The sequence below is a fragment of the Antechinus flavipes genome, chromosome 1, assembly GCF_016432865.1.
Source record: "Antechinus flavipes isolate AdamAnt ecotype Samford, QLD, Australia chromosome 1, AdamAnt_v2, whole genome shotgun sequence".
NCBI classification, from domain to species: domain Eukaryota; kingdom Metazoa; phylum Chordata; class Mammalia; order Dasyuromorphia; family Dasyuridae; genus Antechinus; species Antechinus flavipes.
In genome coordinates, this window is record NC_067398.1 from 311,713,483 (window position 1) to 311,728,643 (window position 15,161).

Genomic DNA, 15,161 nt, shown 5'->3' on the forward strand with positions numbered 1-15,161 from the left:
TTATGGTTGTGTCCCTGCATTTTTTCCTCCTGTAAATAATTTCTATGATCAGAGCAATAGTCAATAGAAACTGGTAATGCAATTCAATTATATCATACCTTGCTATTTCCAATATGGTTATATGTTATATCTCGCTGTTTCCAACCTGGTTATATGTAATCATTATATCCTGAATACTTGGGCAAATATCATTTATCTGTTACTGAATATTTGTGTCTGTGGATATTCAGGTTTTTAAAGGTTTCTAAATAAGAAAGGACAGTTAGCACAGTGAGAAGCTGCTGGTCAATTCATACTGACCTCTTCACATTTTGTATCAGTTTGCTTTAACCTTTACTTGTTAGATTTGTGTTTTTTCCTTCTAGATTTTGGTCAGATTACAGGTATTGACTTGCTTCCGAGACAAGGATCGGCCCATCTGAAGCTTTGGTAGCAGGCAACATGGCCACGCTCTCCCCTCTCTGGACTGAGCATCTCCTCAGAAGACAACAGTTTTTGAGAAGATCACTGCTCCTAATGTAATTTGGACTGATATTGGGGAGTAGGAAAGTGGTTGAATTATTGTTAAAATTTTAACTGTTGAAGATTTGTTAAAACTGTTTAACTATTACTATATGTTTGAGGGATTTTTAGGAAACTTACTGTCCTAGTCTGTTATGTATAGAAACTGTGATTCACTCTTGGAATTTATATGTGGAATGCTCATTTGATAATTCCTTTCCATGAAAAAAAGGGGAGAAACTGGTTGAAACTGGTCAGGAAATTGGGAAAACTGATGTATTTTTCTTAGGCATTTCTGCCCTGCCCTTTTTCTCATTAGTTCATATTGAGTTGGAAATTATGTTTTAACTTTGAAATCCCTTATTCTGCTAGAATTGCCCTGGCAGACTCAGTTTTTTGGGCGATTATTTTTTAGAAACAATCAGAAATTAGACACCTGTCCTAGGACTGGTAGTCTCTTCTATCTGTTTCTCCATTCCTATTACTCCAGTCCCTTAATTAGTATTTCAGCATTTTGATATCAGAACTCTAATAGTTTGGGGTTGTCTGCCTTGGTCTAAGTGCATAATTTGCTTAGAAATCTGTTTCCTAGTAGCAGCTCCTGTTCTATTGAGAGGGGACAGGTAGAGTTACTCCAGGCCCCATTTTTTCCCTTTTGGAGTCCCTGACAGACTTGGGGTGTCCTCTTAGGATGGGCAGCAGGATTGTCTTGAGCAAAGCTATGCAGCAGAGGCTGAATTATGCACAAATGGCCATAGACTTAACTCACAGTGAACTGTCCATCTCACACTGGATTCTCTGGCTAGATGCTCCCCAACTATAGAGGACCTGAACAGGGAGGCCTGTGTGTTTCCCTAAATGAGGAATGCTGTTTGATGCTAATAATTCTAGGGTTATCAGGGAGAGACTGGTCCTTGCTATAAGTCCTTGCATGTTTCTAGTTTTAGTTTGGTTTATTTGCTTTACATAGGGTTGGTCAAAATTATGGTGCTAAGACCTTCTGGAGGAAGGTAATTCAATGATTTGAATATTCAGAAGAGAGAATGTGTGAAATGTTATGCCACAGTTCTCTTTTATTATTCTGACTCAGTTTCCCTAATTATCCTGACCCAGTCTTGACTCAGTTTCTCTAAGTATTCTGCCTCAGTTTATAATTGTCCTGCAAAACCTCCCCTCCCTCTTTATCAGAATATTTGATAAGGATAAAAGATCTTATGTTTTAGAACAGCAGAATGTCTCTCCCTATTCCAAGCCATCAGAATATCAGATACCATCTTATAAAGATGCCTTCCCCAATCTCCAGAGGCTCACCCCACCCTGTCTGAGTCCCATTCCCACTCTCACCACCCTGCCTTTGCCCCTGCCTCGCTCTACCCCCTGAGTCTGAGCCGAGTGTGTGTATATATGTCATTGAGAACTCTCGTTGTTAGCTGGATTCTTGGAGATAATAGTCTCATTCAGTCCTGGGACTAAATTATAGATCCATTTGGTCCCAGTAAATCTCTCCCTTTTAAATAAATTATTAAAGACTTCCTAATCTCTATCTTGCCTCAGTTTCTCCGGCATTACAAATACTACAAAAATTAAAGATAAATTGTTCAATTAAATCCATAGAGGGATTGTTCTACAGCATTCTATATGCCAATGAAATCACACATTCACATAAAAAAACCCAACTCCACATGAAGGTGTTAAAACACACAAGGTACAAGTGACATTAGGAAGTGTGGAGCCGGGCCCTGCCTTATTTTTATTGTTATTCTAGAGAGAATGGCATTCCTGCTAAGGTTGTGGGAAGACCAGGCAGTGCTAACTTGAAAAAACTATAAGGAAATGCATTCCATTTAGAAAGTACATTGTATCCAAGCAGAATAATGAAAAGATATCATCCAATTGTCATCATTGATAAACTTAACATTTTGTCTTTTTCTGTCTTTAAATTAAATGTATCTTTTGTTACATCTTAAGTTTTGAATCCTCCCTCACTCCCTACCCACCTCATAGCATCTCTTTCCCTTCCTCTCCCTCTCTTTCTCTCTCCTTCTTTTCCCCTCTCTCTCTGTATCCCTCTGTCTGTCTGTATCTCACACACACATAATATAAAACATACATACATATGTAAAATCATACTATACATACTCCTATTTATCATTTCTTTCTTTGGAGATCCACTGCAATTGTTTGAGTATAATATTCAGAATAACTTAGTCACTCACTCTTGTTCTTTGAATAATATTACTGTTAATATTACTTGTTACTGTGTTTAGTTCTGCTCATTTGAATCTTTATTATTTCATGCAAGCCTTTTCAGTTTTTCCAAAATCAATCAGGTTATCATTTTTATGTAGCACAGTAGTATTCCATCACAATCATATATCATAACTTTTTTTAGCCATTTCCCAACTGATAGACATCCCCTCAATTTCCACTTGTTTGCCACCACAAAGAGAGCTGCTATAAATATTTTAGAATACATGTATTTTTTTCCCCTTGGACACCTTGGGAAACAGACCTAACAGTGGTATTGGTGGGTCAAAGGATATATACCTTTTTATACATTTTATCTTTTTCAGAATATTCTAAAAATGCCACTAAGCTCCTAAGCTTCTCTGACTTTTCCAGTACTATATACACTCACCTATCTCTTAATTTTGTTCCTCATTCTACCCCCTAATTTTGTGCCATGCTTATTTGATTTTTTTCCTTAAAATTATTTAAAAAAATGTCCTGCCTTGATTAGCAAGGTAAAATTGCTCCTTCATGACATGAAGACTATGTCTCTCTGAATATTGCACAGTATCAGAGAATTAGAAAATTGGAAGGGACAATAATGGTCTTCATTTCTGATTGAGGGGGGAAGTAACAGAATCTGACCTGGAAACCTAGCCAAAACCATCCTGGATGGGAACCCCTCCTATAATATATGCAACGAGTGGTTATCCAGCATGTGCATGAAAATATTAGAGATAGTTCACTTCATTCTGCCTGGAAGCTGTGCTTCTTTTAATACAGTCCAAGACTACATTAGCTTTTTTGTCTGTCATCTCACACTACTGGATATTGAATTTTTGGTCCACTAAGACTCCTACATCTTTTTTTTTTTTTTTTTTTAAGAGAACTGCTACCTCTCCCATCATGTATCTGTGAAACTGATGTTTTTATATTTAAGTGCAAAATTTTACACTTATTCCTACTAAATTAGATCTTTTTATGTTCAGCCTAAGGGTATAGCTTGTCAAGATTTTTTGGGATCCTGACTGTCATCCAGTGTGTTAGCTCTCCTTACCATATTTGTGTCACCTGCAAATCTGATGAGCACATCAAATATGCATTATGAAGCCACTAATAAACTAGGTTGAAATTGAACCATTAATTAGTTAATTACTCTTTGATTCTAGTTATCCAACTAAGTTCTGAATCTATTTCATCTTCTCCACAACAACAGCATGAAATACTTTATTAAAAAAAACTGCTAAAGTCTAGGTAAACTATTCATGTCATTCTACTTCTCTACTACATTAGTAATAATATGAAAAAAATCAATTCTGGATTTTAAAAATACTATCTAGCTATTCATTAGTCATCTCTCTTTAGTGATACATTCTAGAATCTTTTAAGTCAAAATTAAGTTTATTGATTTAAAGTCTGTAGACACTAATATTTTTCCTTTTATGAAAATTGAAATATTTGTCCTCTTAAATCTTGTGATGTCCTGTTTTCCATATTTCATATATTACTGATAATAGTTCAGTATTCATATATGGCAACTCTCAGTGGGAACTGAGTTCACACAGACTCCATCTTGTGACTCAATCCTGGATCAAGTTTAGTACCTTTTGTGTTTAGTTATGGGTCTAGTCCAATTTCTGTCTTGCGAGAAAACTTTATTGCATTGATTGAACTTATCCTGCATGGCTAAGAAGCTGATCTCTTGCTTTAACTAAGGATTTAGGTTACACTGACAAGGAACTTAGATCCAAATAAACATTGATACTAGGACATCTCAAGCAAACTATATTTCTTATCTGAAAATTTGTCCATACTTGTCAATCAATGACTATTTTCTTCTTCTGTTGATTGATTAGGGGAATAGGACACCTTTTTCTTCTGATTTCAGGGAATTACACCAATTTGCTCTCTTCCTCCCAATCTTTCCTCAGATTAGAAATCAGATTACCTAATTTGTATTCTTGCTTTTATTTTGATCATTGTTCTTTTAATGCATAATAACATTTTTTACAGCATTTGGAGTCCAGTGCTAAGCTAAGGAAGGCCTGATTCCAATTTGTTATGCAAGTGACATGCATTGCTTAATAAATTGATATGCTCAGAAGCTCAAGCTTTTGTTTCCTCAGTTATTTTAGATTTCACCCATCATACCCGTCATTAGATATATAATTCATCTGAGCCAGGTAACTTGAATTCATCAAAGGTAGCTAGGTGCTCTCTTCTTATTTCCCTATTTATTGTATAAGCATGTTAAAACATCATTTTTATTTCAACTGAAAATATTAAGAAATACTATTTTCTCTAGATTTCTCTTAGCCCTTTCCAAATGTTTCCCTTTAGAGAAATGGGTACAATAAAAGCTAAGGCTTTCCTTTAAAATGGATTAAAGGTGACCACTTCTCTAAAGAGCCTATAACCAACCCAAAGGAAATGCTCTATTCTTTTATTTAGAAAAGCCTGCCATATTGATCACTGAGAGGAGATATTAACAATCTTATAGAAGAGTGGTCCAGATAGGAATTAAGTAGTAGCCATTGTTCTGGAATGTTCACCCCAAATTGTATTTTAACACATTTTGTCTTTTTCTTGTTTAAGATTCATATAAATGTTATTTCAAATATATAAATGTTATTTCAAATCATCTTGGGGTAGACATGTATGAAGGCATGAGGGGCAGGGAGGAATGGTACAGGGACAATGCCAGTTTGTTCATTTCTCTAAGTTGAGAATGGTTTAGATTTATAATTAAGTTAAATTGAATAAAAATTCTTTCTGGTAGACTTGTACTTAAAACACAAGAGTACAGCATTTTATTTTTTTGACACTTATCTTGGGTATTAGCTCCCTGTTAGTTATTTTTGTTCAGTCATTTCCAGTGTAAAGATCATCCTCCTTTGCAAAGAAAATAGAAACAAAATAAAAATTGAGCAGCATTGTCTTCTCTCTCTTGCCAGTTAATAAAGGCCTTATAGCCTTTCTCTGATTTTACTTTTTCTCCCAATATAGCAAAACAAAAACCCGACCTTTTGTTGTCATTAGCCCTTACCAGGTTTCTGAGCTAAAGTATTCCTGATATTTTTATAGGACTGTGCACACTCCTCTATTTCTACTCTGTTCTCTGGCCTTGATCTCATCTTCTGTAAATTTATTTTGAAAATCTAAGTAGTTTGGTGAATTCCTTATATATTCACATTGGTATCTTTGGACAAATTCCATGTTTCCTGGTCATCGGAATGGTCTCGCATCTCTGTCTTCAGCATTTCATCCTTGAGCACTTCCCATCCTCCCAGCATGATTTCCTTTGAAGCCCTTTTGTCCATAAGTTCCTATCTTTCCTCTAAACCCTTTAAATTGTGTCTCCTCTTTCAATTATAACTAATAAAGAACAATGACTTCACTGAACCAGAAATGCAGAGTGGAGTCTATTTTTTTTCAATAGTAAGTTCTGCTTTGGGAAGAGTAAACCATTAGTCTTAAAAATCAGTTAAGACATTCTCATAACTTATCAGAGTGTTAATAACCCAAAAAGGTATGTGATCTATAAAAAGTATGTGATGAGGATTGTGATCAAAGTAGTGAGATGGGAATGGAAAGGAAGGGTACAGATGTTAGACATTTTAAAAGAAAAACTGATAGGACTTGGTAAGTGAATTGGGGGGGATTAAAGAGAAGGAGGAGTCAAAGATATCAGATTTTTAAGACTAGATGATTATAAGAAGGGAGATGGAAGAGAAAAATGAGGTAGCTATGAAGGATGCCAAATTGGGAAAGAGGTAGGGTGTATTGATAAAGATAATAATTTGATCTTGCACATTTTGGCTTTGAGGTGAGAGTAAAATATTGGGTTGAAGCTCTTTAGCAGACAAGTAGAAATGCAGAACTTCGGCCTTGAGACTATAATTTCATTTTCTATTTCATGACTATAAATCTTGTCTCCTAAATCAGACTGGGCCTTATATTTCACCTTGCCAGGGGATAGTGGAGTTTACAGCTGAGGTACATCTTTCTACCCTAGTTATCTTGGTTTAAATTGTATTCTGAGAATTGTCCAGTTGTGCAAAATTCAGGTCGGTAACCTACATGTACAGTAAGGAAGGAGTGATTTGAAGGTGAATTGGCGCTTTTGGGATAGGAGAGGGATGGGAGGGAGCAAATGCTGTTAGTCTGTAGGCTGTCTTTACCTTGCTTGTCTCCAGTCAAAATCCACAAGTTAATATTTGCTTTGATCAGAATGGCTATTGTCTCAGGTACTCCATCTTGTAACTTATCTTCAATGGCTGTGGCCCCTAAAAGCTGGAAATAAAAAAGCAGGTCTGAATTCATCCTAGGCTACTTTAATCTTCTGTTTTGCTGAGATCAAATAAGAACTCTCTTACACTAACTCCCATGGAGCAATCTGTTTAAAAGTTTTAAGCCAGTTTGTCTCCATCCTTTGGCATTCTCTCTACCCTGGTCAACTTGGTTTAAATTGTATTCTGAGAATTGTCCAGTTGTGCAAAATTCAGTTCAGTAACCTACATGTATCACTTCTCAAAAACTTGCTTAATAATAATAGCTAGCATTTATATAGTATATATTATATGCTAGGCATTGTGCTAAGCATTTTAAAATATTAATTCATTTGATCATTTTTGTGTTTCTTTCTTTTTTGGAAGTATATATCTATTTGCACACTCCAACAAGGAACAGTAAATATTCTTCCATTTATTTAAATCATTCTTGAAAAAAATAAATTTCTTTTTATGTTTGGAATATGCCTTGGTAAGTAGATTCCTAGGTATTTTGTACATTTTATATTTGTTCTAAATGTTTAAATTTGTTCTAAATCTATCCTTTGTTTTTTTTCTACTTAATAGCATTTTATTTTTCCTCCAATTACATATAAAAATAGTTTTCAGCATTCCTCTTGGTAAGATTTTGAGTTCCAAACTTTTGCTTTTCAACAATACCATGTTTATGCCTATTTCTCAGAATGATTTGCGTAACACATACCATCTGCTTCTTAATATACAATGTATCTTCTTAAACATCTATTTCTCAAAACATCCATTTCAATACACATCCAGTTTTATCATATAAATTATGCATTAGACTTGCACTCAAAAGACCTGATTCAAGTACTAATTCTGCTATTTACTAGTTGTGGGATGTTGACCAAGTCTTTAACCTTCTCTTAGCCTGGAAATATTTGTTCCACCTCACTCAATGAGTGATTATGAAGACCAAATGAAGTAATGTATTCCATGTGCTATATAAATATCCCCTATTATTATGTTTACTCCAAATATCCATCTTTCTCAGTTTATAAAAGCAATGTTCCCTGAGTTTTCTTTTCCAATGAGAATAAATAAAATCTATCTTCACCTAAATCAGTCCTTTTTCCTTTAGGTCCTGCTAGTCTCAGTTTAAGTATTTGTTATTATACACTTATTTATTGTTTCATGAGATTTAAAGACATTTTTATCTTTGTCTCCAACTAGATATTGATATGGCCTATGTTTTCTAATGGCTATTTATCACCTGTTCAGGGCCTAGCATAAGTCTTGGATAAAGGCTTAGATAAACCTCTTATGAGGCTTAATCAGAAGGGTTGAGTGGATGATCTTTCTGGTATGGCCTCAGAAGGGCAGGCAATGTGTAATATAGACACATACTCCAAAAGAACTGATCCTCTAGAAATTTAATCTTTACTCTAAATATTCCTGTTTGATACTCATTTGCTTTTATATTCTAGTTAAAAGAGAGCATGGATCTTTATGTCTTTTATTGGTAGATTATATAAATTCCTACATCTCCTCCCATCTCTCCCTTAATTAGAAAAAGAACTGAGGTAGAGTAGTGGGAGAAACCAGAATCACCTTATTTGACTTCAGATGTAATGGTTAGGAAACAGCCTAATAGGGAAAAGAAGTAAAGCTCAAAATTAAAATGACTATGTTTTTAGATCCCCTGAGGATTTCAGTTATCTAGGAAATTCTGAATTCATTTAGATTTAGGGGATGGTACTTTTCTGATATTTTTCCAGAACTTTTTGTTGTAATGGCTTTGTCAAGAAATCATCAAGGTGTTAGAGCTAAAAGAGATCTTGGTGAATCAAGCCCTTAATTTTACAGATGAGAAAACTGAATGCATGAGATAAGTAGGAGTTAAGGATGGTGAGTATACACTGAAGAGTTCAGTCACTGTCTTAGAACCAAACTACATTCTCTTCAAAGACCTTTTAAAAAAAAAAGATTTATTATGTAAAGATTTATCATGTATCTATCACATAAGTAGTGACCCCCTTCTCTTATTATTTTTCTATTCCAGTTATATGAACTAGAAAGAGTATAGCCATGCCCCTCTTGACCCATGAGCCTTTTTTCCCAGGAGAAGTCCAGTTCCTGCTCCCTTGGACTAACCATCATGTCTTTTTCAATTTCTTCATAGACTAGTCCTAACTTTTCCTCCCGATCTTCCAGGGAAATGCTGGCTTCGTAGTGTTTTCGACTCCAGCTTTGGAATGTTTCTTCATCCAGTTCTCGGAAGGCCACAGCAAGGGTACGCAAACCATCACCGGCAAATTCCTGGAAGACATATATGTTCCCAGAGAAGGTCAGGACAGAACTAAGTCCTCTGTACAGGAATGATCAAGGGCCAGGATGTTCCACCAGCTAGAAGAAATAACTATTGCATGCTTGAAGAATAGAATCCTGTATTGGGCAGCCTGAGGATTTTAATCTTCCTCACCAACCTCTCAGGAAGATGTTATAGAAATAGAAATAAGTGGCTAACTGTTCAATTTCTATAAGCAAAGGAAGAATTCAATAATGAATTGATAGAGAAGGGAAAGGGAGAGAATTTAGAAGAGACATGGTAGGGTATCTTTGGGAGTTATAGGCAGTTAAGAGGTAAAAAGAAGCAGCTGGATCCTTCACGGAGAAAGTGAAGTAGTTATATGAGAGGAGATATTTACCAGAGCTGGAGCTGCCTAAAGGTTTGCCTGTCCCTTAGACATTTCCAACTTTTTCCCTGATAAGCCATCCCATATTTGGATTCATGATGACAAGATTATTGTGAGGAGGTACAGATTCAAGGAAATCAGTGTTTCCTACCTTCCCAAAGGTAAAATCAGATTAAAGTGAACTCCAGAGGTAGCCTTGAAGGGTAGTTAAGTCATAAATAGGCATCCTAAGGGAAAGTATAGAAAAGAGGGAGGAGGAATGATCCCTTGCAGATAGGGATATATACACATCCTCACCTATACACATATGAGAGACTCATGTCCTTGTTTACCACCAACTGAGAGAAGTACTGATACTTCCTTGTATCACTGACCAGAATGATGGTGATGGTGATGGTGTGTGTGTGTGTGTGTGTGTCCAAAGAAAAGTATACTAGGACAGCTTCTGTGAAAAGATAAGAAATTGATAGTAAAATTCCCTTTGAGGCTGAGTCCCTAACTTCTTGGTGGGAAGCAAATAGCAAATCTATCTAGGGTATACATACCTTTAGAAACTATTCTCTTTCTGTACTGTGGATATTTTCCTCACTCCACATTTTATCCCAGTGCTACTGTTTCTCTCATACACACATATATGTGTACACACACACACACACACACACATATATGAATATACTATGCTATTCTTCTAGTAGGTTATAAACTCTTTGAGTTTATAACTGCCCCTTGAGGGCAGTAACTAGAGCTTATTCATCTTTCTACATCCTTACACTGTTTTCTGTTATATTCTTCAAACAACACTTAAATATTTGCTGAATTGACCTGTGCTCACCATTCTTTTCACAAAACTCAAAGCTGGAATAGCTCAGATTGTTTGGTCTTTCTCACTTCCATAATACAAAGACAGATATATGTATGGCTATGCAGACACAGAGACATATAAAGTAATAAACACAAACATACACAAAGCTGCAAAATATACTCACCTTCAGACACATGTTAACAGAGATGATGGGACATCATACCCACAGGCACACAAACACACACGTATATATATACTTATATAACTATACATAAGTATACATATGTGCATGGACATAGACTCACCAATTCCCCAAAATAGACATCTGTACAAATATGCATAGACTTTTTCAGAGAAATATTATGTTAGATACATCATGATCCATACAGGTGTACTCACATCCAAGTGTTCCATGGTCACATCCTGAAGGAATCTGCAGGTTGAGTGGAGCAATTCCCAGATGATGGTGTCAGCTCCCTTGCAGAACAAAATCACCTTACCTGTGGGTGTCTGCACTAAGAACAAGTAAAACAAGGGCCATCATGATCTGGTTCTGGTGTGCAAAGGTATCACCCTTCTGGAAAGGAAGAGGGGGAAAGCTTCTGGCTGTAAGATCTAGTGCCAGACTCCCTGACACGGAGCTTGTGAGGTGGTGAGGAAGCTTCTGCCACAGGTAGATACCTGAGGAGTACTGCCAACATAAGGGGAAAAGTGGATTTCTTAATGGTACCAAGGAATCTTGTCCTTCAAAAGACTCAAGAAAGCATGACAAGTCTTAGTTCCAAGCCATCAATTCCAAAATCTAGAGTAATGTTTTGAGTTTACTGAGTAGAAAGTAGAGAGCTACTCCTAAGCTCCCAGGAGATGTGCATTTCCCGCTTTTTTCTCTGCTTTGTGAGAAGCCTGAAAAGTTGGATTTAATGGATGTCTTGGCTCTGAGAATACAAGGCTATTATTGCTATTTGGAGTACCAAGGAGTGAGGCACCTCTGAAGTATGTGTGGGAGACAGGGGGACAAAGACAGACCCACAGAATATATATGATAAGAGGGACTACGGCACCTACCAATCACAGACATCCGTTTTCGTACATTGTTGAAGTCCAGAATAGCTAGGAGTTTATAGACTTTTGTGACCCCCATTTCTATTACAGTGATTGTTTCAGATGTTCGAGAGTGAAACACAAAGCCAAAATTTCTGGCAGCAGTGACAAGAGCTTCTTCATCAGGAGATTGTGCCTGATATATAAGTTCTCCTAGAGAGAAAAAAGGAGAGAGCTAGAAGCATTAAGGATGAGCACTGGAAGCATACTTAAGCTGAAATGATGCTTTGCATGAGTTCTTAAGGAACACATTTAGTTTTGAAGAATGAGGATGCACCTCAGTTATGAATCTTTCTCACTCCCACATTCCTAATCTCTACCACCACTAATAAATTAAGGCTGCTTGAGCTACTACTTTCCTTTTTTTTTTTTAAATTACCTTTTTTTAACAGAACCCATGCCAGGGTAATTTTTTACAACATTATCCCTTGCACTCACTTCTGTTCCGATTTTTCCCCTCCTTCCCTCCATCCCCTTCCCTAGATGACAAGTAGTCCTTTATATGTTAAATATGTTGCAGTATATCCTAGATACAATATATGTATGCAGAACCGAACGAGCTACTACTTTCCTAAGTATAGTGCAGCTTATTCACTCAAGTCACAGTAAGGACAGGCTGGGGATTAACAAAATGTGATCATAAAGCTATGTAACTGATCAGCAAATATCTCAGAATATAGGATACAGAAGCAACTTGAATCCTAGATTATCTACCCACCAATGACATGATTATCCTAAGCTCTGATTCCCCCTTGTCTCAAACAAATACATAAACTGATAAAGACTGAGAAATGGGCTCTGGAATACACAGAAGACATAATTTTGATTTGTTTCAGTCCGGAACAGAAAACATGATTCACAACCATATTAACTTATATTTAGATGGAACTTTAAAATTTATAAAATGCTTTCCTGTTAACAGAGAAAATATGATGTTAGATACATTGTGTAATCAATGTCTTTTTCACAGATGAAGAAAGTGGGGCTAAGAAAGATTTAATAATGTACCAATTGTTAATACATAGCTAATAAAATCCAGAAGCAAGATTCAAATTCATATCTTCCAATTCTAAATTCAGTGCTTTCCCCATTATGCCCCATAAAGGACAGAATTGCCAAATATTGCAAGGGAAGAATTCTTTGAGTCAGTTAATTCTGCAATGACTTGCTCTTTGAATATGGACCTAAAATTACAAGCTCTGAAATAACCACTGCATGCTAAGAGTAGACTAACACAAACAACAAGCAAATGGTAGGGTTCCCGTACTGATTCTTATAGTCTATGCATGCTTTTCTGCTATTCTAGATAGAAATTAATGAATCTTCCTCCACAGCCCTCAGTAGCAACAACTGATTCCATAGTCAAATTTTTGCAAGAAGGGCCAAGTTCAACAATGAAGGGAAAGACACAGAATCTAAATGAAACATTGAGGCTCTGAAGGAGACTCTCTGAAAGAGACATCTTTGATGTATTGGACAGCCAGAAGGTACAATGAAGTAGCTGGTCCCGACTCAAAGAAGGGGATGAGAATGTGAAACAGTTATATGAGAATAGGTGTTTCCTAGAGTAGAGTTGCCCAAAGATTTGCTTTTCCCTCAGTCATTTCTAACTTTATTTTTGATGAGAAGTCCTATGTATTGACTCATGAAGATAGGCCTTATATAAATACTCATAGGCTAGTTCCACTGAAACAGCAAGCTGCCAGACCTCTAGTTAGCTGGGAGCCTTGGTCCCAGCCACAGACACTGTAAGGAGTCTGAGTAGGGGAAAATTGAAGGAATCTCTGCTGATAATTACACTGTGCTGTGGAGAAGTGGCCCTGGGACAAGAAGAAACCAGCACACACTTGGTGAAGGCAAAAGGAGTGGGGAGGGGTGCTGCTGGCTGTGGGGACTTTGGTTTTGTGTTCCAAGCCAGAGGAAAAAACTGAAGGAACATTAAATTTTTTTAAAAATGATCAGGCAAAGGAGAAAGAATTACAACCATGGAAAATTACTATGGGAATGGGGAAGAATGGGGCTTATTTTCAGAGGAAGAGTTAAAAATGCTTTCCTATCCCAAAGAGTAATATTAAATGGTTACCTGCCCTGAAAGAATTCATAGAAGAGCTAAAAAAGCTTTAAAAATCAATGAGAGAGATTTGGGAAAAAGTTAAAATAAAGAGATAATCCAAGAAAAACAAGAAGATTATGAAAGTTAACCAACAGAAAAGGAGAATTTTAAGGAAGAAAATGACTTGTTGAAAATTAGAATTGGGCAAGGGGAAGCCTGTGAAATTATAAAAGATCAAGAAATAATAAAACAAAATATAAAAATGCAAAAATAGAAAAGAATTTCATGAGAAAACTGATCTGGAGAACAGGTCAAAAAGAGAAAACATGTTTGTTTGTTTCTCATTTTTTTCTCTTTTGATCTGATTTTTCCTGTGAAGCATGATAAATGTGGAAATATGTTTAGAAAAATTGAACATATTTAACTTATACTAAAAGGGAGGATTCTGGAAATTGGCAGAGTAGGTTGGTAAATTTTAAGCTCTCCATATCTCTCCCAAAAAATAGAACAGATTTGCACACCAGGGTGAACACAGAGTGGTGAAAAAATCAAGAAGACTTGGGGTAGAATAGGAGTCCTCCAGGTATAATGGGAAGAAGATCTGAAGAAAGACCCTGGGTCAGGGATTAATCTGAGGGAAGTGCAAACACTTCAGGCTAGCTCTGTAGAAACACCAGGTGGAATGTCCTGGGGCTGGGTGGGTTAGAGTGGAACCTCAGCAAGAAGCATAGAAACTTTCACCTCCTGGATTTTTTGTGGAGTTGGGGTCTGAGTTCAGGAAGACTGAAAAAACTTTGGCTGATTAAGAATGCCAGGCCCATCACTGCTGCAGAGATGCAGCCCTGGACAAGAAAGAACCAAAACACCCATGAATGTGAAGGCACTGGGGCAAAGACACACCTGGATGCAGTCACTTGCTGGAGGGTAGAGCTCTTGGTTTGGGGTTCTAGGTCAGAGGGGAGAGCTGAAGTGAAGCTAGAGGCACCATCCACCTCCCAACTTCACAATTAGAGTTGTTTATGCTAATACTTTTCATCTAAAAAAAATAATGAACTGGTAAAAAAAGAAAGAACCCCACCACAGAAACTTACTGTGGGAACAGGGAAGACCAGGATTCATTTTCAGAGGAGGAATAAAGTAAAAAAAGCTTCTGCCCCAAAGAGTAATATAAAATTGCTTTCTGCCCAGAGAAAATTTCTAAAAGAATTCAAAAAAGAATTTAAAAATAAAATGAAAGACACTGAAAACTAAGAAAAAAAAATCCAAGAAAAACAAGACTGTAAAAAAAAAAGTTAACCAATTAGAAAGGAGATACAAAGTCTCAAAAATGAATGTACAAGGGAAAATTAGTGGAGCTATAAGAGACCAAGAAATAAGAAAAAAGAATGAAAAAATAGAACAGAATGTGAAACATGTTATAAGAAAAACAACAGACCTGAAGAACAGATCAAGAAGAGAAAATATAAGAATAATTGGACTGACTGAAAGTTGTGATCAAAAAAAGAACCTTGATACAATAATGCAAGAAATAA

At 36.3% G+C, this 15,161-nt stretch overlaps 1 protein-coding gene across 1 annotated transcript in view; it reads right to left on the reverse strand.

The window, feature by feature from the left end:
- The window catches only part of LOC127545473 (phospholipid-transporting ATPase FetA-like), a 99,786-nt gene that overhangs the window by 14,143 nt on the left and 70,482 nt on the right, over window positions 1–15,161 (reverse strand). The window contains exons 12-15 of the mRNA XM_051972788.1: window positions 11,541–11,729; window positions 10,875–10,990; window positions 9,132–9,296; window positions 6,912–7,023 (exon numbers count right to left, since the gene is read on the reverse strand). Of these exons, the coding sequence (XP_051828748.1) occupies window positions 6,912–7,023; window positions 9,132–9,296; window positions 10,875–10,990; window positions 11,541–11,729 (582 nt within the window). The remainder of the gene's footprint in view (window positions 1–6,911; window positions 7,024–9,131; window positions 9,297–10,874; window positions 10,991–11,540; window positions 11,730–15,161) is intronic.